At 39.4% G+C, this 24,891-nt stretch overlaps 1 protein-coding gene across 2 annotated transcripts in view; it reads left to right on the forward strand.

Annotated features, from left to right (window-relative positions):
• Positions 1-2,380: 2,380 nt before the first annotated feature.
• LOC119562446 (sarcoplasmic calcium-binding protein, alpha-B and -A chains-like) overlaps positions 2,381-24,891 on the forward strand; it is a 112,442-nt gene continuing 89,931 nt past the window's right edge. The window contains exons 1-2 of one of the 2 annotated variants that reach the window (XM_037875631.1): positions 2,381-2,429; positions 2,696-2,792. In XM_037875631.1, the coding sequence (XP_037731559.1) occupies positions 2,741-2,792 (52 nt within the window). In that variant the 5' untranslated portion in view covers positions 2,381-2,429; positions 2,696-2,740. Of the gene's footprint in view, positions 2,452-2,695; positions 2,793-24,891 lie in introns of both variants that reach the window. The other variant, XM_037875632.1, reaches the window with a different exon arrangement.

Here is a 24,891-nt window from a genome sequence, read left to right on the forward strand (position 1 = left end):
TTTGTTAATAAATCGTACTTTGTTTTAGTACAAATATGACTAGAAATAAGAATTATTCATACTTGACTGTAGACCGCAAAGTTCTGCAAACTTACGGAAATCTAGTATTTTCTGTCTTGAAAATTCGTACTTGAAAGCTTGACTTTGTTATCGAGATTGGGATTTTCCATGCTTGGCATAGTTTTGACAATGAAAATACATGATTTTTTAGTCTTTGTTTGGTCATCTCAATGTTTGTTTTGTTTTCTATGGTCGTTGCGATGCCGACTATCGAAAGCTGCGAGCAGGGGCGTAGCACAGCTGATAATCGCTAATAAATTACCCCCTACAGGTCGGCTAGCAACGATCATACAACAAAATACTAGATTAAAAATAATACTAGATTACCATAAAATACTAACTCCAGATACCAATGTAATAGGGAAGATCTGAAAAAAGGGAGTTGGTAACATTTGTTGAATAGAAAAAACTCTTTAAATAAACGCATAATTTACATAGATGACGGCTAAGCAGTTTTTTTTAAATAAAACCAGTCGGTTCGCAAAGTTGCATATTTACTCCTGCTTCCTGAGCAAACAGTCTTCTTGAGTTTTTCTAGTAGTCGCCTTAGCTCACTCTCCTGGTGCTCTTCGTGGACTTCCGTCCATAGTGATCATGTGCGTCTTTCTCTCTGGGATTGGTATTGAGCAAACTTTTTTTTCGATAAGCAATCAATAGGTTTTTATTGGTATGTGCTACGTGATGCTCAACTCACTAAAAAAATGTTCATTAAAGAAAATTTAGCAGTGCGTCAGTATAGCCGTCCACTTTTATACAAAACAAGCTGCACAATTTATTGTATACCAGGTAGAAGTTCTGCACCCGGAAGGGTGTTTTAAGATACACGAGACTTAATTATAGGAAAACATGTATTGTTGTTATTATTTATTGGAAAGTATGTAACAGGCCGAAGGAAGCGTTTTCGATCCTATATAGTATAAATATTCTTGATCATGAGCATTAGCCGACTCGATTTAGCCATGTCCGTCTGTCTGTCTGTCCGTATGAACGCTGAGACCCCGGAAAAGATAAAAGCTAGAAAGTTGGGATTAAGCATGCAGATTCTATAGATTCTTACGGAGCGCAAGCTTATTTTTGTGCGTGCCACGCCCACAAACACCCATAACACTAAAACCTGTAAATTGTTAAAGATTTTGTAAAAGTGTTATTTGAAATTGATTATATTTATCAACACCTATCTAAATGCTGAGCATGGTGTCAATCATATTGGCTTTTAAACAGTTATGACTAACTAAGTTAAAAAGGGTCTGGCATGGCAAATAGTACCGCTACCGTCCGCTAGGTGCCGTGTCGCTGACACGTGTTGTGTGTGCCGCACTAATAGAAATGCCCTGGAATTTTATTTTATTTGAAATTTAAGCAGAGTAACGGGCATCTGATAGTCAAAAAACTCGACTGTAGCGTTTTATCTTGTTTTAAATTGGTTAACAAACGGGTACATATAAGGATTTTACTGCAGACTTTTCCATGGCCTAGTTTTTTATAATAGTCATTCACACACTATTTTTGCGAATTCATCTCAATGTAACACTGTATCAATGTAACACTGTACCTTTGCATATGTACTTATCTGTTTATTATCACGTATATATACATTAAGCTAAAAATACGAAAATGTAAGTATTATAAAAAAAATGTTTTTATAATAGTTTATGCAAGTACTATTAATATATTTATAAATGTATTTATACCCGTTACTCGTAGTGTAAAAGCGTATATTGTATTCGGGAAAAAGTACGTAACATGTAGAATGAAGCCTTTTCGACCCTATAAAGAATATATATTTCTAATCAGGATCTTTAGCCGAGTCCGTCTATCTGTAAACGCTTCTGACTGAATACAAGTTTGTTATCCGAATGTGGCACGCCCAATTTTACGCCCTCAACCCTAAAGACCATTCATTAAAAAGATATGAGCAATTATAGTTGGAGCCATTAGTTAATAATTTAAATTGGTTAGCGTAGTAAATGAGTATATGATAGTCGAGGCACCTTACTATAACGTTTGATCAAATTTTGGAAATACAGAAATTTATTATAATAAAACTTTATGACCAAGATGTCAAATTGGCTTCTTCAGTTCCATTCCTTTGCGCAGACACTGATTGACGGATTTTAATATATCGAATGTTTATCAAGAATAATTATTCCCGTAGTACTAAAAATACCATATTGAACTGCAAATTTCTTCTAATAGTTATATTACCTTATGAAAGGGAACAGACATAGTCTCTTAATGCGTTTCCTATACACTACACGTATTTATATATAATGTTTAGATACATGCAGTATAAATAATGTTGCCAAAGAGTATGACTTTTGGCAAAAGATACAGAAAATTTAGTTAGTCTGAAGTAATCTATTCAGTAGGTAAGGAGCTAATAATTACTAGGTAACAACTTTAAATTAAAAAATTAATTATAGAAACTAGAGATACAAAAATATTTAAAAAAATAAATGCTTTGTTGCCACAGAAATCACTTCAGCTCTTAGTCGTTTAAAATGTATATTGATGCATATAAAAATCTAAATGGGCGCTTTGCGATTTCTGTGGTACTACGACTAATAAAAAAATTCGGTGCATAAGTATGTATACAACAATTATATATCTATATATACATATATGCTATTTCCAGTTGCAACATTTTTATGAGGATTAACTCCAAGCAAATAACGTCATAATGGCCTACTCCTGGGATAATCGTGTTGATTTTGTAGTTCGATATATGTATGGTATGTAGAAAAGTATACTGTTTTAGTTTTTATAAATATATAATAAATATAATGCCTAACTAAGCCAACTAGTTAATTTTTTTTTAAGAAAAACGAAGAACATAAATGCTCACTCTGAGCGTCATTTACTCAGTTAGAGTAAAACTTTTTTAAAATAGAACTTACGAAAATGAGTACCTTTTTTTTTCTTTTAGAACATTCAGAATGAGAAATTATTTAAATCACTGTTTGAGAATGAATGTAAACTTTCTGAGACAAAATGAAACAAGTTCTCAAATCGGAAAACTTTTTGATTATAAATTGAGAGTGACATACTTGCTTTTAAAATGTTTTCTGAAACCATATTTTATATATATATGAAATATTTACTATATTCAGTCCGAATTTGCCGCTCCTGAGCCGAGGACCATTGACTTCGCGCGCTAACCGAACGCGTGTATTCAGAAATGGAGCCGCGTATAGAAAGTTTAAAGGAAAATATTTGAAGGTGTTGTTTATAAATTTTCTTCTTAAAACAAGAAAAAACTTTTTCACAAAAAAACTATTTTCACAACCTCTCCTAACGTCTTGTGCCCGCATTTGCCCCTTTCGTAATAGCTGGCCTACCGGTTAGTGCTTGCGGTCGTTAGTTCAATCTCAGGAGAAGACGGTATGACATTATAAAACTTATCCCTTTGTGTAAATATGAGCGAAGAGTATAAATCTAAGTAGAGAGCAACATGAGCAAACTTTTTATACCCTTGCAGAGGGTGTTATGATTTCAGTCAGAAGTTTGCAACGCAGTGATGGAGACGTTTCCGATTTCATAAAGTATATATATTCTTGACTAGCATCACTAGACGAGTCGATCCTGCCATGTCCGTCTGTCCGTATGACCGTCCGTTTCTACGCAAACTTGTCTCTCAGTTTTAAAGCTATAGGGCTGAAACTTTCCCAAAAGTCTTCTTTCTTTTGCAAGTAGTATATAAATCGGAACCAGCCGGATCGGACAACTATGTCTTATAGCTCCCATAGGAATAATCGGAAAAAGAATTTTAAAAGTATATCTTAGATGTTTTTTAACACATTAACCTCCTACGCTAGGAATCAATATTTTTTAATAAGCTCCAAATTTCGAATTTGATTTCATCAAAATCGGACGACTATATCATATAGCTGCCATAGGAACGATCGGAAAATTGGTGGGAAAATAATATGAAACAAGTCCTAGCTTCGGTGTTTTTTGACACATTATCTTATACTATTGGGAATTAAATTTTTTTTTCGAATTAAATTTAATAAAAATCGGACGATCCTAACACATAGCTGTCAAAGAAACGGTCAGAGAATTAATGAAATAATTATTTTAAAAAAAATGTGCGTTGTATATTTTGATCTATTTTCTTTTACTCTGGGGTATAGAATATTTTAACTTTTCAGCATTACGAATTTAGTTTTACACAAATATCACTGAAGCTAGCAACTATCCTTAAAATTGAACACGGTGTTACTAACATTGATTATTTCTTATAACTGCAAGTGTATACAAACTTCGGCTTGCCGAAGTTAACTTCCCTTATTGTTTTGTCATACGGCTGTCGGCAAGGCGAAAAGGAGAAAGAACTTGATTAATTATACCCGTTACTCGTAGAGTAAAAGGGTATACTAGATTCGTCGGAAAGTATGTAACAGGCAGAAGGAACCGTTTCCGACCCCATAAAGTATATAAATTCTTGATAAGGATCACTAGCCGAGTCGATCTAGCCATGTCCGTCTGTCCGTCTGTCCGTCTGTCCGTATGAACGCTGAGATCTCGGAAACTATAAGAGCTACAGTACTGTTTGCAAGTTTGTTTCAGAAGAGTGCCATGCCCATTCTAACGCCCACAAACCGCCCAAAACTGTGGCGCCTACAGTTTTGATGCTAGAACAAAGAGTTTAACTGAAATGTATTGTTCTCATCAATACCTACCGAATGACCTAAAAAATGTTTGCCACAACCACAAACCGCCCACAAACTTCAAAAAATCGTAAATATGAACGCGGATATCTCGGAAAATATCTAAGATAGAGAAACGGGATTTCAGACTTAGATTCCGTAGGCTTGAGCGCAGCGCAAGTTTGTTACGCGAATATGCCACGCCCACTCTAACGCCCACAAACCGCCCAAATCTGTGGCGCCCACAATTTTCATGCTAGATACAAAATTTTAACTGAAATGTATTGGTCTCGTCAATACCTATCGATTGATTTAAAAAAAACTTTGCCACGCCCACTTTAACGCCCACAACGCTTAAATCTGTCTACCGCCGGTAGGTGGCGCATTTGCTGCTTGCATTTCTCTATTTTCCTTTGGTCCCTTTAGCTGAGTAACGGGTATCTGATAGTCGAGGTACTCGACTATAGCGTTCTTCCTTGTTCTTAGATTTCGTTTATTGAGTACTCAATGCATAAAATGAAGTGGGCTTTGTGGTCAAACAATTCTTGACAAAATTAAATTTTTTTTGATTTTGATAGATCATGAGCAAAGAACTTTGAAACACTAAAAGGTTTTTTTGCAAAATGCTTTCAACTCAGTCAATGGTCATACTGGTTGAAACGTTGATTAGCGGTGTAAATGCGGTATCGATCCCCGTAAAGGCAAAACTTTTTTTGTAATACTGTCTTTTTTTTCCTTTTATTATAAATAGAGTTATTTGTATACCCGTTACTCGTAGAGTAAAAGGGTATACTAGATTCGTCGGAAAGTATGTAACTTGCAGAAGGAAGCGTTTCCGACCCCATAAAGTATATATATTCTTGATCAGGATCACTAGCCGAGTCGATCTAGCCATGTCCGTCTGTCCGTCTGTCTGTCTGTTTGGATGAACGCTGAGATCTCGGAAACTATGAGAGCTAGGATATTGAGATTTGGCGTGCAGATTCCTGAGCTTCTTACGCAGCGCAAGTTTGTTTCAGTAGAGTGCCACGCCCACTCTAACACCCACAAACCGTCCAAAGCGGTGGCTCCTACAGTTTTGATGCTAGAGTAAAAATTTAAACTGAAATGAATTGTTCTCATCAATACCTATCGTCGCCCACTTTAACGCCCACAAACCGCCCACAAACTTCAAAAAATCGTAAGTATGAACGCGGATATCTCGGAAACTATCAAAGATAGAAAATTGGGATTTTAGATTTAGATTCCGTAGCCTTTTACGCAGCGCAAGTTTGTTATTCGAATATGCCACGCCCACTCTAACGCCCACAAGCCGCCCAAACCTGTGGCGCCCACAATTTTCATGCTAGATAACAAATTTTAACTGAAATATATTGGTCTCGTCAATACCTATCGATTGATCCAAAAAAAATGTTGCACGCCCAATCTAAGGCCCATAAGGCTTAAGTCTGTCTACCGCCGGTAGGTGGCGCATTTCAATCTCGCTTTGCTGCTTGCTAATCTCCATTTCCCTTTGGTCCCTTTAGCTGAGTAACGGGTATATGATAGGCGAGGTACTCGACTATAGCGTTCTTCCTTGTTGATTATAGTTTCTAAACAACTAAAGCTACAGGTAGGTGGTTCATGTCCCTGAAAAGGTAATTTAATATTTTAATCACGCTGCCTTTGCTAAAGTTCTCCAAATGCAATAGATTTAAGGGTATAGCAAACATTTTTTAAGCAACTTTTTGCCTATTCATTCTAAACTATATAGGACTTTATATTTTGCAACTTTTGATTTAAAACACTTATTGAGCGAAAAAAAAGTGTAACCCAATTCAGTTCAGTACGAAAAACATACCACGCTGCCGTATGTCGTGCGGATAAATAGAGAAATAGTTCGAGGAAAAAAAGTTTTAAGTTCTGTGCTAAAAAATTTAGTATAGATAGATTTAAGAGAGGCAGAGAGTCCTACTTTGAGATAATAGTAGTCAAAACATAATACTCTGAAAGGTTCATGCAATTCATAGTCTACAATGATTTAATATTAGGGGGATGTTATTTCTTGTTAATCTGCATGGAACAAAAAAACTTAGCTGGCAAACCAAGTCGAGGCTACCTCGAATAAGGTTATAAGTAAAGACTGTTCCAAGCATAGTTCTGCGGTTGGCTAGGGAGGGAAAGTTAATAAATAGTAATCTACCAGAATAAAGAGTTCAAATGAGGTTTGCAAAAAGCAAAAAGCAGTTCTGCAGAGATTCAATACGATCAACATGAATTCCGTATTGGGGACTCCATACTCCAGTATCGGCCGGATATATTCGGGTTGACTAAGAGGTGCTACTCTAGACAGAAACACGCAGTCCGCTTATTAGATACAAAGCACAGGACCAGTAAACGGCCTAAAGGGTTTCTAATGTAGATAACTAGTTAATATATGTCAAGCAAATCATGAGTGAAGTCATGATAAGCTAATGGAAGTAAGACATTCGTTTTTTCATCTGGTGAACACGAAGTTCCAGGTATATTCAAATCTCCTAGAACTACAAGTTGGTCTCTATTATTAAAATTCCTCGAAAACATGTTTCTTTAATTCAGTACTTGACAAAATAACCAAGTAGACGTGACCTTGCCAACGGAAATATATATACTGATTTTAATGATATTTCAATGGCTCATATAAGTATTAGAGCTAATGTGAATAGAAATGCCATTTTTTAATTGATTCTTGAAAAAAAACTTCGGATATCAAGTTAAAACAGCACTTAACGAGGTAAGGTGTCGTTACGATCGCACCTTCATCTTACAAAATTTTTTATATCAAACTAATATGTCTCCATCCCTCTCACACTCTGTTAAGTTTGCTAATTATTACATACTAGATTTGTCAGAAAGTATGTAACAGTTAGAAGAAAGCGTTTTCGACCCCATAATATATATATATATATATATATATTTACATGAGTCGTTCTTCGCCCGAATAAAAATTCAGGAGATTTTTTATATTTGTTGGTTATTCTTTATTAGAACGTTGGAAAAAGACTAATTGTATGTTACAGAATTGGTTAGAATGAAACCTCGGTTTGCGTCTTAGAATTTACTGTTAGTGCATTAGGTGACGCAATCGCAAGTGGATGATGCGATCGACACTTCTTTGTTTATGTTAACATAATTCGGTCTTATTAGATTTTGCCATCTTATTGGATTTTAACGTTTATGGAATTACGTCATTGTTGACGTTCGGACTTAATCAATTTTCTTTGTTTGTTTGCATTGCGGGATCTCGAGCTTCTGTATCGTTTTTAATCAAAGCCGAAAGTGGCGATTCTGTTTATTTGTGAACGGTTCCGTTCTTTGAACTGGTGGCCGTTGAGAAATCGCAGTGCAGATACGTCACTCCCCCATCACTTAGACAAAATCATATGGTTATTTATGTGATTTTGGGGTAAAGCTTTGGTATTTCTTGTAACTGTTGTGTTTCTATTGTTGGGTCGTCACCTTTTTTGTAATTGTATTTTATAAGTATTCCTTTACGTATTTCCTTAAATTTATAAAGTAGGTACAGTGATATAATTAATATTAAAAGACCCAGTGTTACAATTAAAATTATTTTGTAAATCTGGTTTTCTTTATTTTGTTGATCAGGATCACTAGCCGAGTCGATCTAGCCATGTCCGTCTGTCCGTCTGTCCGTATGAACGCTGAGATCTCGGAAACTATAAGAGCTACAGTACTGGGATTAGGCATGCAGATTCCTGAGATTCCTGCGCAGCGCAAGTTTGTTTCAGAAGAGTGCCATGCCCATTCTAACGCCCACAAACCGCCCAAAACTGTGGCGCCTACAGTTTTGATGCTAGAACAAAGAGTTTAACTGAAATGTATTGTTCTCATCAATACCTACCGAATGACCTAAAAAATGTTTGCCACAACCACAAACCGCCCACAAACTTCAAAAGATCGTAAATATGAACGCGGATATCTCGGAAAATATCTAAGATAGAGAAACGGGATTTCAGACTTAGATTCCGTAGGCTTGAGCGCAGCGCAAGTTTGTTACGCGAATATGCCACGCCCACAAACCGCCCAAATCTGTGGCGCCCACAATTTTCATGCTAGACACAAAATTTTAACTGAAATGTAGTGGTCTCGTCAATACCTATCGATTGATTTAAAAAAAACTTTGCCACGCCCACTTTAACGCCCACAACGCTTAAATCTGTCTACCGCCGGTAGGTGGCGCATTTGCTGCTTGCATTTCCTCTATTTTCCTTTGGTCCCTTTAGCTGAGTAACGGGTATCTGATAGTCGAGGTACTCGACTATAGCGTTCTTCCTTGTTCTTAGATTTCGTTTATTGAGTACTCAATGCATAAAATGAAGTGGGCTTTGTGGGCAAACAATTCTTGACAAAATTAAATTTTTTTTGATTTTGATAGATCATGAGCAAAGAACTTTGAAACACTAAAAGGTTTTTTTGCAAAATGCTTTCAACTCAGTCAATGGTCATACTGGTTGAAACGTTGATTAGCGGTGTAAATGCGGTATCGATCCCCGTAAAGGCAAAACTTTTTTTGTAATACTGTCTTTTTTTCCTTTTATTATAAATAGAGTTATTTGTATACCCGTTACTCGTAGAGTAAAAGGGTATACTAGATTCGTCGGAAAGTATGTAACTTGCAGAAGGAAGCGTTTCCGACCCCATAAAGTATATATATTCTTGATCAGGATCACTAGCCGAGTCGATCTAGCCATGTCCGTCTGTCCGTCTGTCTGTCTGTTTGGATGAACGCTGAGATCTCGGAAACTATGAGAGCTAGGATATTGAGATTTGGCGTGCAGATTCCTGAGCTTCTTACGCAGCGCAAGTTTGTTTCAGTAGAGTGCCACGCCCACTCTAACACCCACAAACCGTCCAAAGCGGTGGCTCCTACAGTTTTGATGCTAGAGTAAAAATTTAAACTGAAATGAATTGTTCTCATCAATACCTATCGTCGCCCACTTTAACGCCCACAAACCGCCCACAAACTTCAAAAAATCGTAAGTATGAACGCGGATATCTCGGAAACTATCAAAGATAGAAAATTGGGATTTTAGATTTAGATTCCGTAGCCTTTTACGCAGCGCAAGTTTGTTATTCGAATATGCCACGCCCACTCTAACGCCCACAAACCGCCCAAGCCTGTGGCGCCCACAATTTTCATGCTAGATAACAAATTTTAACTGAAATATATTGGTCTCGTCAATACCTATCGATTGATCCAAAAAAAATGTTGCACGCCCAATCTAAGGCCCATAAGGCTTAAGTCTGTCTACCGCCGGTAGGTGGCGCATTTCAATCTCGCTTTGCTGCTTGCTTATCTCCATTTCCCTTTGGCCCCTTTAGCTGAGTAACGGGTATATGATAGGCGAGGTACTCGACTATAGCGTTCTTCCTTGTTGATTATAGTTTCTAAACAACTAAAGCTACAGGTAGGTGGTTCATGTCCCTGAAAAGGTAATTTAATATTTTAATCACGCTGCCTTTGCTAAAGTTCTCCAAATGCAATAGATTTAAGGGTATAGCAAACATTTTTTAAGCAACTTTTTGCCTATTCATTCTAAACTATATAGGACTTTATATTTTGCAACTTTTGATTTAAAACACTTATTGAGCGAAAAAAAAGTGTAACCCGATTCAGTTCAGTACGAAAAACATACCACGCTGCCGTATGTCGTGCGGATAAATAGAGAAATAGTTCGAGGAAAAAAAGTTTTAAGTTCTGTGCTAAAAAATTTAGTATAGATAGATTTAAGAGAGGCAGAGAGTCCTACTTTGAGATAATAGTAGTCAAAACATAATACTCTGAAAGGTTCATGCAATTCATAGTCTACAATGATTTAATATTAGGGGGATGTTATTTCTTGTTAATCTGCATGGAACAAAAAAACTTAGCTGGCAAACCAAGTCGAGGCTACCTCGAATAAGGTTATAAGTAAAGACTGTTCCAAGCATAGTTCTGCGGTTGGCTAGGGAGGGAAAGTTAATAAATAGTAATCTACCAGAATAAAGAGTTCAAATGAGGTTTGCAAAAAGCAAAAAGCAGTTCTGCAGAGATTCAATACGATCAACATGAATTCCGTATTGGGGACTCCATACTCCAGTATCGGCCGGATATATTCGGGTTGAGTAAGAGGTGCTACTCTAGACAGAAACACGCAGTCCGCTTATTAGATACAAAGCACAGGACCAGTAAACGGCCTAAAGGGTTTCTAATGTAGATAACTAGTTAATATATGTCAAGCAAACCATGAGTGAAGTCATGATAAGCTAATGGAAGTAAGACATTCGTTTTTTCATCTGGTGAACACGAAGTTCCAGGTATATTCAAATCTCCTAGAACTACAAGTTGGTCTCTATTATTAAAATTCCTCGAAAACATGTTTCTTTAATTCAGTACTTGACAAAATAACCAAGTAGACGTGACCTTGCCAACGGAAATATATATACTGATTTTAATGATATTTCAATGGCTCATATAAGTATTAGAGCTAATGTGAATAGAAATGCCATTTTTTAATTGATTCTTGAAAAAAAACTTCGGATATCAAGTTAAAACAGCACTTAACGAGGTAAGGTGTCGTTACGATCGCACCTTCATCTTACAAAATTTTTTATATCAAACTAATATGTCTCCATCCCTCTCACACTCTGTTAAGTTTGCTAATTATTACATACTAGATTTGTCAGAAAGTATGTAACAGTTAGAAGAAAGCGTTTTCGACCCCATAATATATATATATATATATATATTTACATGAGTCGTTCTTCGCCCGAATAAAAATTCAGGAGATTTTTTATATTTGTTGGTTATTCTTTATTAGAACGTTGGAAAAAGACTAATTGTATGTTACAGAATTGGTTAGAATGAAACCTCGGTTTGCGTCTTAGAATTTACTGTTAGTGCATTAGGTGACGCAATCGCAAGTGGATGATGCGATCGACACTTCTTTGTTTATGTTAACATAATTCGGTCTTATTAGATTTTGCCATCTTATTGGATTTTAACGTTTATGGAATTACGTCATTGTTGACGTTCGGACTTAATCAATTTTCTTTGTTTGTTTGCATTGCGGGATCTCGTATCGTTTTTAATCAAAGCCGAAAGTGGCGATTCTGTTTATTTGTGAACGGTTCCGTTCTTTGAACTGGTGGCCGTTGAGAAATCGCAGTGCAGATACGTCACTCCCCCATCACTTAGACAAAATCATATGGTTATTTATGTGATTTTGGGGTAAAGCTTTGGTATTTCTTGTAACTGTTGTGTTTCTATTGTTGGGTCGTCACCTTTTTTGTAATTGTATTTTATAAGTATTCCTTTACGTATTTCCTTAAATTTATAAAGTAGGTACAGTGATATAATTAATATTAAAAGACCCAGTGTTACAATTACAATTATTTTGTAAATCTGGTTTTCTTTATTTTGTTCAAAAAATATTTCTTTTGCTGTATGTATGATATTGGGTCTAATTTGGTGACATTATTTCTTGTGTATATGCTTTGTGTGTAGTCATGTTTATAATTGATTATGGATAAACCGTTAATGGCAATTAAGCAATTGTGTATTTTGATCATATTGTTTTCTTCAATTACATAATCATTAATTTGTGTAGTTAAGAGCGTTTTTGTGTACCTGCAACTAGTATTTGTTTGATTAACAAGACCTAAAAGACATGTGTTGGTGACAGGGTTTCTTGTTTCTTTGTTATACAAGCTGTTTCTGTATACGTAATATTTGTTTTGGGTATTATCTTGTAATTTTTTATTATTTTCATCTGGATAAGGTAATATTTCGTATACGGGAAGTTTCTTTATTTCTCTGGGTATGTGGGATATAATTAAATTTTCGTTTGAATCTGACCTAAGCCAAGTTGAGGTTTTTATGTTCAGTTTTTGCTTGGTTACAAACATTACACTCATTAATTAAATTCTGAATTAAATTCTGGCAGTCGGGATAATAACAGGTTTCTTTGAAAAGCCTTACCAGTTTTTCAATTCCTGGGTGCAATAGTTCTTCGTGGTTGCTAACAATAATTTCTTTAAATTCAGCGTAAGTTTTTGTCCTGTAATTTAATTACTGCTCTTACAATTTTTGTAGTAGAGTTCATGACTTGTTTAAAAGCTTGTTGAATGATTTCAAAATCAGAGTCGTGTTCGATGTAAAGTGCACTTGACTTGGTATAAAAGTGTTTTATTAATATTTGCTTAGCTTTTTCGATGTTTAATTCATTAAACATTATTTTAATCTTGACTTTCTTATAATAATTTTCACTTTCTTCACCTTCTGTATTGCTTCAAATCATTTCTACCTGTCTAGCGAAATGATTTATTGGTTTTTCAGTAATTGTTATTAAATTTTCATTATCTTCTTCAGCGCTATGTGCTGTTGCTTTGTTACTGCCATAGTATACTTCGTTAATTTTGATTCTTGACAATGCATCGGAACTTATAATTTTGTGGAACCATTCTTTGGGGTTGGTTGGGGTGTGGTTGAATTGAAAGAGCTGGGCCAGGATTAAATTGTTGGGTGGTGTACAAATTAGTGTAAGGGTAGGGGTTACGTGTATAATTTGTTTGTTGATGCTTTTAAATTTTATTAACATTACTATAATGTTTTAAATTTTCATTTTCTTCGTATAGCCCTTCTTGCTGAGCCGCTTGTTTCAGTTTAAGTACTGTTGAAATATCGCTTCTTGCTAATGTCATAAAAATTCTGTCAGGTAATTTTCGTTGTATTAGGTTCTTTGTAGTCCTAAACATTGCTTCCGTGTACAATATTAATTCATTTGGATTTCCCTCAAGTTCTAATTTGTTGCTTATAACTAACTGCTTAAGCTCGATCTCGTTACAAAATTTTCTTAGATTAACTTGAAAATTAGTATTGTATAATCGCCTTAATAGTTCCTCCACAGGGGTTTGCGTTTTGTACTCGTCGACTAGGGCTGCTCTAAGATCTGGCCAGTTGTTGACTTGTAGAACTTGCAGAATCCTCTGGGCATCACCGGTGATTTGAAGTTCTATTTCTCCAAATATGACGCTTGTCTGTCGATAATTGGTTGTAGGATACAGACGCAAAAGGTAGTTAACTCTTCTGACAAAGGTTCCTAGGGTAGATGGATCTCCTTCAAACGTTGGAATATTCCGGATCTGGGACAAAAGCTGACTTAAGTTTTGCTCCGTCAATGGATTGGGTGCCACACCAATTTGTGGTTGCCCTTGAGCTGGTGGTTGTTGGTCCATTTTGTTGTGTTTAATAAAATTCCACTCAACTTTATTACTGACCGAATTGAATTTATTCAGTAGTCGATTTAAATTTAATTTATTATAATATTTTTTCAGTGCCTTTAATTTGCACTTAGGTTCTTTTGCGGATCTCTTAGTTGCACTTTCTAGCTAGTCGAATAAATTGCTTACTTGTGGGCAATTCCACGCGCTGATCTGGATATCCCAGTAGTTTAGAAATATCCTTTTAATTGATCAGTAAGCTCCCGACTTTGTTTTTTCGCAAGGATATTTTTTTAAAGAGATCCTACCGACTGCGCCATTAGCATAAGTCGTTCCTTGCCCGAATATAAAATCAGGAGATTTTTTATATTTGTTGGTTATTCTTTATTAGAACGTTGGAAAAAGACTAATTGTATGTTACAGAATTTGTTAGAATGAAACCTCGGTTTGCGTCTTAGAATTTACTGTTAGTGCATTAGGTGACGCAATCGCAAGAGGATGATGCGATCGACACTTTTTTGTTTATGCTTACATAATTCGGTCTTATTAGATTTTTCGATCTTATTGGATTTTTACGTTTATGGAATTACGTCATTGTTGAAGTTTGGACTTAATCAATTTTCTTTGTTTTTTTTGCATTGCGGGATCTCGAGCTTCTGTATCGTTTTTAATCAAAGCCGAAAGTTTATTTGTAAACGGTTTCGTTCTTTGAACTGGTGGCCGTTGAGAAATCGCAGTGCAGATACATCACTTTATATATATATAAAAATAAATTATATCTTTGGTGTTTTTTAAAATATAACCTCCAAAGCTTGGAAATAACATTTTTTAATTAGTTTTGAGTTTCGAATTAAATTTTATCGAAATCGGACGACTATGATAGCTGCCATAGGAACGATCGCAAAATTGGTGGAAAAATAATATATCCGATCCGATTTTTGGCCAAAAATACTTTTTTTTTTTAAGAAAATGAACGAACTGAGTATGGAGTCCTTTTTATAATACAATAAACTAATTAATGCCAAAGTTTCAAAGAATTCGGGCGAGCAGTTTTCTTTTCCCGTATTTTTAAAGTAAAAAATTAATCAAATATTGATGGAAATGAAAAAAAAATGTAGAAGTCAAAGATGCTGATGTAGCTGTTCGACTTCTTTGCAAAACTTTTAGAAGTCAATATTAAATAGCTCGTATGCCTTACTTGTTTACTAAAAAAAAACTTTTTCGATGACTTTTATACCCTTGCAGAAGGTATATTGATTTCAGTCAGAAGTTTGCAATGCAGTGAAGGAGACGTTTCCGACCCCATAAAGTATATATATTCTTGATCTGTCCGTCTGTCCGTCCGTTTCTACGCAAACTTTTCTCTCAGTTTTAAAGCTATCGGGCTAAAACTTTCCCAAAAGTCCTATATCTTTTGCAGGTAGTATATAAGTCGGAACCAGCCGGATCGGACAACTATATCTGATAGCTCCCATAGGAATAATCGGAAAAAAAATAAAAATAAATTATATCTTTGGTGTTTTTTAAAATATAACCTCCAAAGCTTGGAAATAACATTTTTTAATTAGTTTTGAGTTTCGAATTAAATTTTATCGAAATCGGACGACTATGATAGCTGCCATAGGAACGATCGCAAAATTGGTGGAAAAATAATATGAAACAGATTATAGCTTCGGTGTTTTTTGACATATTATTTTATACTATTGGGAAAATAATTTTTTTTATATTTAAATTTAATAATTATAAGTGCAAGGGTATACAAACTTCGGCTTGCCGAAGTTAACTTCCTTTCTTGTTTTCCTTCAGGTTTTAATGTACGTCATGCGCGCCAATATTTGATTTTAGTTTGCCTAACATCTTACATCGGAAAAAAAATAAAAAAAAATATATCTTTCGTTTTTTTTTACAAATTAGATTAAGCTTAGAAATAACATTTTTTAATTAGTTTTGAGTTTCGAATTAAATTTTATCGAACGATCGGAAAATTGGTGGAAAAATAATATGAAACAAATTAAAGCTTCGCTGTTTTTTAACATATAACCTCCTACGCTTGGAAATAACATTTTTTAATTAGTTCTGAATTTCGAATTTAATTTTATCAAAATCGGACGACTTTATCATATAGCTGCATTGGAACGATTGGAAAATTGGTGGAAAAATAATATGAAACAAATTATAGCTTCGGTGTTTTTTGACATATTATTTTATACTATTGGGAAAATAATTTCTTGTATTTTTAAATTTAATAATTATAACTGCAAGAGTATACAAACTTCGGCTTGCCGAAGTTAACTTCCTTTCTTCTTTTTCTTCAAGTTTTAATGTACTTTATGCGCGCCAGTATTTGATTTTAGTTTGCCTAACATCTAAAATCTTCCTTATACCCGTTACTCGTAGAGTAAAAGGGTATACTAGATTCGTCGGAAAGTATGTAACAGGCAGAAGGAAGCGTTTCCGACCCCATAAAGTATATATATTCTTGATCAGGATCTCTAGCCGAGTCAATCCAGCCATGTCCGTCTGTCCGTCTGTTCGTCTGTCCGTATGAACGCTGAGATCTCGGAAACTATAAGAGCTACAATACTGGGATTAGGCATGCAGATTCCTGAGATTCCTGCGCAGCGCAAGTTTTTTTCAGAAGAGTGCCACGCCCACTCTAACGCCCACAAGCCGCCCAAAGCTGTGGCTCCTACAGTTTTAATGCTAGAACAAAAGTTTTAACTGAAATGCATTGTTCTCATCAATACCTACCGATTGACCTAAAAAAAAGTTTGACACGCCCACTTTAACGCCCGCAAACCGTCCACAAACTTAAAAAAATCGTAAGTATGAACGCGGATATCTCGGAAAATATCAAAGATAGAGAAACGGGATTTCAGATTTATATTCCGTAGGCTTGAGCGCAGCGCAAGTTTGTTACGCGAATATGCCACGCCCACTCTAACGCCCACAAACCGCCCAAGCCTGTGGCGCCCACAATTTTCTTGCGAGATAAAAAATTTTAGTTGAAATGTATTGGTCTCGTCAATACCTATCGATTGACCCAAAAAAAACTTCGCCACGCCCACTCTAACGCCCACAACGCTTAGATCTGTCTACCGCCGGTAGGTGGCGAATTTAAATCTCGCTTTGCTGCTTGCATATCTCCATTTTCCTTTGGTCCCTTTAGCTGAGTAACGGGTATCTGATAGTCGAGGTACTCGACTAAAGCGTTCTTCCTTGTTTTTTTATTCATTCTTTTATTTCTGAAACCAAACAATCGAATGTAATATCGAAAAGGGAAATATCCACTTTTTTGGCTCTTCTTTAAAAAATGTTGACAATTTCTGTCATTCATAAGGGAGGACTTAGTATGCCTAAAGGTATGCTGCATTTCTTGCACTTCCTTCGGATGAGAACTAAAATATATTATACAAATATATATGTAGCTTAAATAAATACGGAGTCGAAGGCTTCGTAGCTAGCACTACACCCCCTATGTTAGTATTCGTTTTGTAAACTTTACTATGATCTTAAATAAATTAATAAATAAATAAATGAAGCATACTTTTGTGATGACTTCAGAATATGTCAAATTAACATTAAACAAATTAAAAAACAATATTTTACAAACAATTTTTTTCTAATAATTTGATTATAAGAATCTAAAAAAGTAGTGGGAGTATACGAAAGCGGCGGTTTTCGCAGCGGCGGTTTGGACGCTGCCGAGACTGCCGCTGCGATGACCGCCGCTGCGGTCTTATACTCTAGTTTTTCTTATATGTTATACGATTCCTTTTGAGGAGTGTGTCTAGGAAAAATGAGCTGAAGAATCACTTTAATGTTCAAGTTGTATAAGACTTATAGGATCACTTTTCAGGGCTGAGGATATACAAAATTGTTTGTGTCTACGATAAAGTTAGACGGATGTCTAGGAAAAATGAGCTGAAGAATCACTTTAATGTTCAAGTTGTATAAGACTTATAGGATCACTTTTCAGGGCTGAGGATATACAAAATTGTTTGTGTCTACGATAAAGTTAGACGGCTGTGTATAGAAAAATTAGGTAGTGGGATCACTTAAAGGTTTATGTTTTAAATTTATTATTGGGAACACTTTTCAGGGTTTATATCTAGAGACCCAATAATATTTATGTATAGGATAAGAAGTTTAGTTTTAAGAATTTCTTAAAACGAAGCACTGAAGCGGAAAATTGTAACGAATTTCAAATTCTGCCTCCTCCCGTATATTCCCACTACTCGACTGAAAAAGGCAAAAAACGACGATGACCGCCGATACTGTAATTAGTATACCCCCTCACTAAAAAAAAAAAAAAAAAAAAAATTTGGTATCATTGGAAAGCATTTTTCAAGCCCTTTCCAATGGTATAATTTTCTCTGTTCTGCACATTTTGAACAAAACTCACAAAATTGAAATTTCACACCTTCGCGCACAAGCAATCATGAGCAAGGACTCGAGGGTAGGGGGTGAGATTCGGGTTCGTGGGTACACACGTTCACTTTCTCCTGCTCATTCTCAGAAGATAAAGAGGGGTCACAATATTTGAAATGCAATAAAACGGGAGGGTTCCGTGGAATACCAAACACACTGATTATGGGATGAGTATACGTTGCAATTAAAAACAACTCATACAAAATACATTTAAAACCGCCTAAAAAACCTCCGCAACCGCTTTTAATAGCTACTCTTAGCTTAAGGCTTAGGAAATTCGAATGGTTCATCGCGACATCTTATGCCAATGCTGGCCCGACCTTAACTGACCATTTATTCATATATTGCTTACACAGAGATTTCCTTTCCTTAACCTATGTCAAAGTTGTACACCTTCGATATTTACCTACATCCTAACCCCTCCTACACCACGTTCACCCCCGGTAACTTGTTATCAATACTTGTGTTCGTTTTCCTTCTAATAACCATTATACTGGGGTGTTGGGCTGCTCCTTATATTCGAGAACCAATCGGATTGGTTCTAGGAGTACAACATGCCTGTATGCACTCCCTGTAGATGTCAACCTGTTAAGTGAACATTCTAGACTATAAAAATGACACCACTCAAATTGCTCAGGATCAGTTCTTCAAATGCCTGAGTACTGTATTCTAATAAAATAATTAGATCCACATCGGTCCTTGTAATCGCGCCTAACAACTCAAATCGTTAAAACCTTTTTAACGAGTGGGTGAAAATTGTTAACAACATAACAACATATAACAATATATTTTTTGAATATTGTTAACAACATAACAACATATAACAATATATTTTTTGAATAAAAAAAATTAAAACTAAAACCCTAAAAATGGAGTCATTCATTGCTTGTGATTTGTGCACCAAAAATGTGGAGATGAGTGAGTTTGAAGCTCATTATGCTCAGTGCTCAAAGCCTCGGAATGCCTTCGAGGTTTTAATGTGTCAATCGAAAATAAGGTGTGACTTATGCTTAGTTCATAATTATGAATTTGACGAGCACTATCAAAATTGTAATGGACCAAAAAATGCATTCAATATTTTAATGAATGTTGAAAAACGGCAACCCCAAAACAAAAGGCAAAATCATCTGGACGATCATCCTACAACATCATCAAATGCTCTCAAACGGATGAGAATGGATGAGGGTAAGGAAGTAAGCAATCAAGAAAAAAAAGCTAAGATTAGCGAAAATAAAAAGGATTTAAAATTAGAACTTTTATGCCCTACTTGTGGTGACAAATATCTTGCATCAAGGGAACGTCAACACATATTGACCGATAAGCATAAAAATGCATCAGCCAGAGAAGTAAAAAATAATGAAAATATAATTCTTCTTAACTCACAAACTGTTTTTCCTGTAAAATCATATCGAATCAATAGTACAGTCCAAAGCACTATTGAATTAAAAGATTTTTATCAGCATTGGCAAAAAAATATAATTGAAATTATAAAGCATTGCATGATAGAATATAGAGCCATTAAATTCAACCTAAGAGTTTATGGTATGTAACGAACTGATTTTTGTATGTCTGCTCGCTACGAGATTCGTGCGGCTAGCTCAGAAGATTGTGTGTTCGTCCCACCAAATTTATATGACGTGACTGCCCCGTAGATCAGTGAGAAAACAAAGGTTCAAATGGCCACAGTGGGATTTATTCTCGTGGTATTGGTACAGCGGGTGTGTGGCTATGCTGGCTTCTGTATCTCCTCGTTCTGGTTCCGCCGGCTGCTGGTGCTCCTCCTTCTGGCTTGTCGACGCGTTGACTCGGCTTCCGCTTGGCTCCTGGGTCTCGGGACGCTCGTAGTGGCCGCCTCTGCTCACTCGCCGACGTGCTGCCTCGGGGTCACTTGTTGCGCCTTAGACTCGCAGAGAGTTCGGCCTTGTGGGCTTAGGGAAGCGTCACCGTTCTCAGACTAGGGTGAACAAGCCTTGCTCTCCAGGCCGACGCCATTCGAGGCAATACCTGTCCCTTGCTCTGTCCCGGACGGTCCCGCTAGGTTCTTGCTCAGATCGCGCTGACAGTCCAGGCTGTCGCCAGGAGGCTGCCTAGCAGTTCACTTCGCTTTACGCCTAGCGCAGACGAACGTTCCACCCGACTTCACCCTACTGCTTATCGTCCGTGACGCGCCTGCGCTCCCCAATGAGCTCCGCGCGGCGATGGTAACGTGGCTACCGGAAAATGTCTGCTGGCGTCGCTGCCGATGTCTTCTGCGTTGTCTCCTGACCAGTAGCTTGTCGTTCTGGCACTCGGGGAGTTGGGCGGTTGCTGTTCAGGAACTTCGCCGGTAATCGCAGGGCTCTCCAGGCGTTCGCCTCTTGAAACCGCAAATCGATCTACCGCTCGTCCGTCACGCCAGGTCCTGCTTGGTCGGGCAAGGTACGCTGGGTCTCAGACAACTTTCCTCCCCAAACTGACGGTTCCTCGTCGTAGGACTCTTCCGCTTGTCTCTGACAGACCCGCCGGGCGACTCGCCAGGGTGTGGTCGTGACAAAGTTGGAAAACGAACGCCTTGACTTAGCCGTGTGATGCCCTCCGGAACTCAGCCACTTGTGTCTCAATTCGGAGATTCCTGATGTCCCAATCCCGAACGTCTCGACGTGGCGATCTCGCTCCTTGTGTGCTTCCCACGGCGTTGCTTCCGACGACTCGCTTGGTTGTAGCTCCCTCGTAGATTACTTGCTTGACTGGTTGTTCACTTGGTACATTTGACTGATCTTGAAGGTTTGACTCCTCGTGATCGACTGATCCAGCTGCCAGCGCTCTGCGGCCTTATATAGGGCTTCCGGGAACCGTTATTCCCCTTTTGCGCACGGCACGCTGGATCTCTCCACTCCGGGTCCAAAGTCCGCGCCTCCTGGTTGACCCACTTGTCCTTCACGTACCGCTTCCAATCGATGCTCCGCCCACTGCTGATTCCCACGATGTTTGTGGCACGCCTGTGTGCCACTCCACTGCCGAGATGTGACACTTCTTCTCCCGGTCCAAAGTTCACGGGAGAGTCCAAAGTCCGGTGAAGTTCCGTTATCCGCTTTTGCACACGGCACTCTTGCTCTGCCCGCGAAGTCTCCATTCTCTCTCGATCTCCGCTCCTTGGTCTCCAATCTCTCTCGTTCTCCACCCAAGTCTCCAAACTCTCCTGTTCTCCATCCAAGTCTCCAAACTCTCTTGTTCTCTATCCAAGTCTCCAAACTCTCTCGTTCTCCTCGCCGCGCCGTTACTACGCGAATTCGCCGCGTATCTGGTAAGCGGCCGGCCATCTGCTGCTGCTTCTATTTGTGGGGAGTTATTCAACTCCTCACATTCCCCCCTTACTTCGGGAAACATTTAAGACTGGTTCCTACTCTCCGGCGTTTCCTTGCTTATCCCAGCCTTCGAGTCCTTGTGATTCCCGCGGCGCTCCCTCGATGCTCCCTCGACGCTCTTAACTCCGTTGAGTTTCTACAGCGCTGGTCATCCTCCTCGTAGCAACTTTAAATCTCCCGCGCCGATATTTCCTGTGTTCCCACTGGGACATCGATACTCCTGGGCTATCGATCCCCAGCTCGCTGCTCATTGCTGCGTTCCCTTCCTTTTATCGCTTCCTCCGCCTGGTCACACCATTCGTGCGTGATCGATGTTTATTCGTTTATCGATACCGACGGTGCGGCGTTGCCACCTGCTCGTTGCGAAATTTCCACCTTGGGCCGATATTACCATTTGACGTGTACCCATCGATCGCACTTTCATCTAATGCCAATCGACCGCCTATCGAGGCGCCCCCTTCCCTGGCTCGTGGTGATTTTGCAACTTTTTGATCTGACCGCACAGCTTCTGGCTGATCTGTCTTTTCCATTTTATCTTCTCAGCTCCTTCCAGCCTATGCCGTTCGTTGCCCTCAACCTCCAGTACAATGGCCCCAGCGGCCTTGAATAACGTTTGGCCTTCGTTTGTAGCAGAGCTTTTTTTTTCCGTGGTGAGTTGCACTTTTGGTTGAACCGGCATTTACTTTCCTTTCCTTTCAGGGTTTGTTCGTGTTTTTTTTTTCCTGTGAACCGTTGGTGCGATGCGTGTTTCTGTCTTTTGTTACCAGCTGGCTACGGTGTAGATCTGATTCTGCACCGTCCTCCCCCTTTCCTCGGGTAACAACTAGACGGGTTCGTCCGACGCCTTCCGTAAAGAATCTCCGGATGCTACGGTGTGCCTGGACTGCGCGCCTTGTGTTGCTTGTCTCCCTCCGCGCATACTCTCTTCTACGTGGCATAAACGGTTGACTCTGGCTCGCGCCCGACGCTGAAACCTGTTGCCTTGCCTGTCTGTTGCCGTTTTATAAGTGTCCCTTCCGCCTGGCGTAATCGCGGCTGACTCTGGCAACTGCCCGACGTTGAATCCTGTTGCCTTGCGGTTGGGATCACCAACCATCCTTATCCACGTCCTTGTGACCTATCCTTGTAATTGTCCTTTCTGCGTGGCGTGTGGATGACTCTCGCTTAGGCCTGACGCATAATCCTGTGGCCTCGCAGTCTGGATCAACGTGAAATCCTTATCCATGTCCATGTGCTGTCCTGATTGTCCTTTCCGTGTGGCGTATGGATGACTCTCGCTTCGGCCTGACGCCTAATCCTGTCGCCTCGTACCTGACGTTTCTGCTGTCTGCTCGTTTTGTTGTTGCTTGAGCTCGCCAACGTGAACCGTCCTTTCTTTCTTCGACTGTGTGTGGCGAATTTTGCAGATCACTGGAGAGACGAAATCTACCACCTGGTAAGGGCCATCGTACCTCGGGGCTAGTTTTGCAGCGAATCCTTCAGCCGCTTTGGACAGGTGATGTTCCTTGGCCCACACTATGTCGCCCACCGCTGGTGACCATTGCCTTCTTCTCAGATTATAGTGTCTGGCTTGGTCCTGGGACGCCTTTTCCATATTTCGCCGCACGATCTCGAATACCTCTCTTAGTTTGTTGGCATTTTCCTCAGGGGTCTCCGTAGCTCGTCCAGTTCCTAGGTTTTCCTTATCGTATAGGCTGTTGGGTAGACGTGGTTCCCTTCCCTGGGTAAGAAACGCCGGTGTATGGCCGGTGGATTCCGATGTGCTCGTGTTCACTGCTAGCATAATCTCCGGCCACTTCTCGTCCCAGTTTCTCTGGTCCTGCCCTGCGAACTGCGCAATCATGGTCTTGACCGTTCTGTTTGCTCGTTCGGTCGGATTCTCTTGTGGTGTGTATGGCGCGGTGAATTGTTGACTGATACCCATCTCAGCCAGGAAATTTTTAAATATGCGGCTTGCAAACTGTACTCCATTGTCCGTTATGACCACCTTCGGGACCCCGTACCTTGCGATTATGCGCTCCCTAAACGCCTTCTTGAGCGACTCTGCTGTCGCACTGCGTAGGGGCACCAGTTCCGTCCAATTCGAAAACCTGTCAATCATGACCAGCAGCATTTGGTTCCCGTGCTTAGATCTTGGTAGGGGTCCCACGAAGTCTGCACATACCGTGGCCCATGGTTCCTCCGCGCCAGATGTAACGAACTGATTTTGTATGTCTGCTCGCTACGAGATTCGTGCGGCTAGCTCAGAAGATTGTGTGTTCGTCCCACCAAATTTATATGACGTGACTGCCCCGTAGATCAGTGAGAAAACAAAGGTTCAAATGGCAACAGTGGGATTTATTCTCGTGGTATTGGTACAGCGGGTGTGTGGCTATGCTGGCTTCTGTATCTCCTTGCTCTGGTTCTGCCGGCTGCTGGTGCTCCTCCTTCTGGCTTGTCGACGCGTTGACTCGGCTTCCGCTTGGCTCCTGGGTCTCGGGACGCTCGTAGTGGCCGCCTCTGCTCACTCGCCGACGTGCTGCCTCGGGGTCACTTGTTGCGCCTTAGACTCGCAGAGAGTTCGGCCTTGTGGGCTTAGGGAAGCGTCACCGTTCTCAGACTAGGGTGAACAAGCCTTGCTCTCCAGGCCGACGCCATTCGAGGCAATACCTGTCCCTTGCTCTGTCCCGGACGGTCCCGCTAGGTTCTTGCTCAGATCGCGCTGACAGTCCAGGCTGTCGCCAGGAGGCTGCCTAGCAGTTCACTTCGCTTTACGCCTAGCGCAGACGAACGTTCCACCCGGTTTCACCCTAATGCTTATCGTCCGTGACGCGCCTGCGCTCCCCAATGAGCTCCGCGCGGCGGTGGTAACGTGGCTGCCGGAAATGTCTGCTGGCGTCGCTGCCGATGTCTTCTGCGTTGTCTCCTGACCAGTAGCTTGTCGTTCTGGCACTCGGGGAGTTGGGTGGTTGCAGTTCAGGAACTTCGCCGGTAATCGCAGGGCTCTCCAGGCGCTCGCCTCTCGAAACCACAAACCGATCTACCGCTCGTCCGTCACGCCAGGTCCTGCTTGGTCGGGCAAGGTACGCTGGGTCTCCGACAACTTTCCTCCCCGAACTGACGGTTCCTCGTCGTAGGACTCTTCCGCTTGTCTCTGACGGACCCGCCGGGCGACTCGCCAGGGTGTG

This window comes from Drosophila subpulchrella, unplaced genomic scaffold (assembly GCF_014743375.2).
Source record: "Drosophila subpulchrella strain 33 F10 #4 breed RU33 unplaced genomic scaffold, RU_Dsub_v1.1 Primary Assembly Seq477, whole genome shotgun sequence".
Taxonomy (NCBI): domain Eukaryota; kingdom Metazoa; phylum Arthropoda; class Insecta; order Diptera; family Drosophilidae; genus Drosophila; species Drosophila subpulchrella.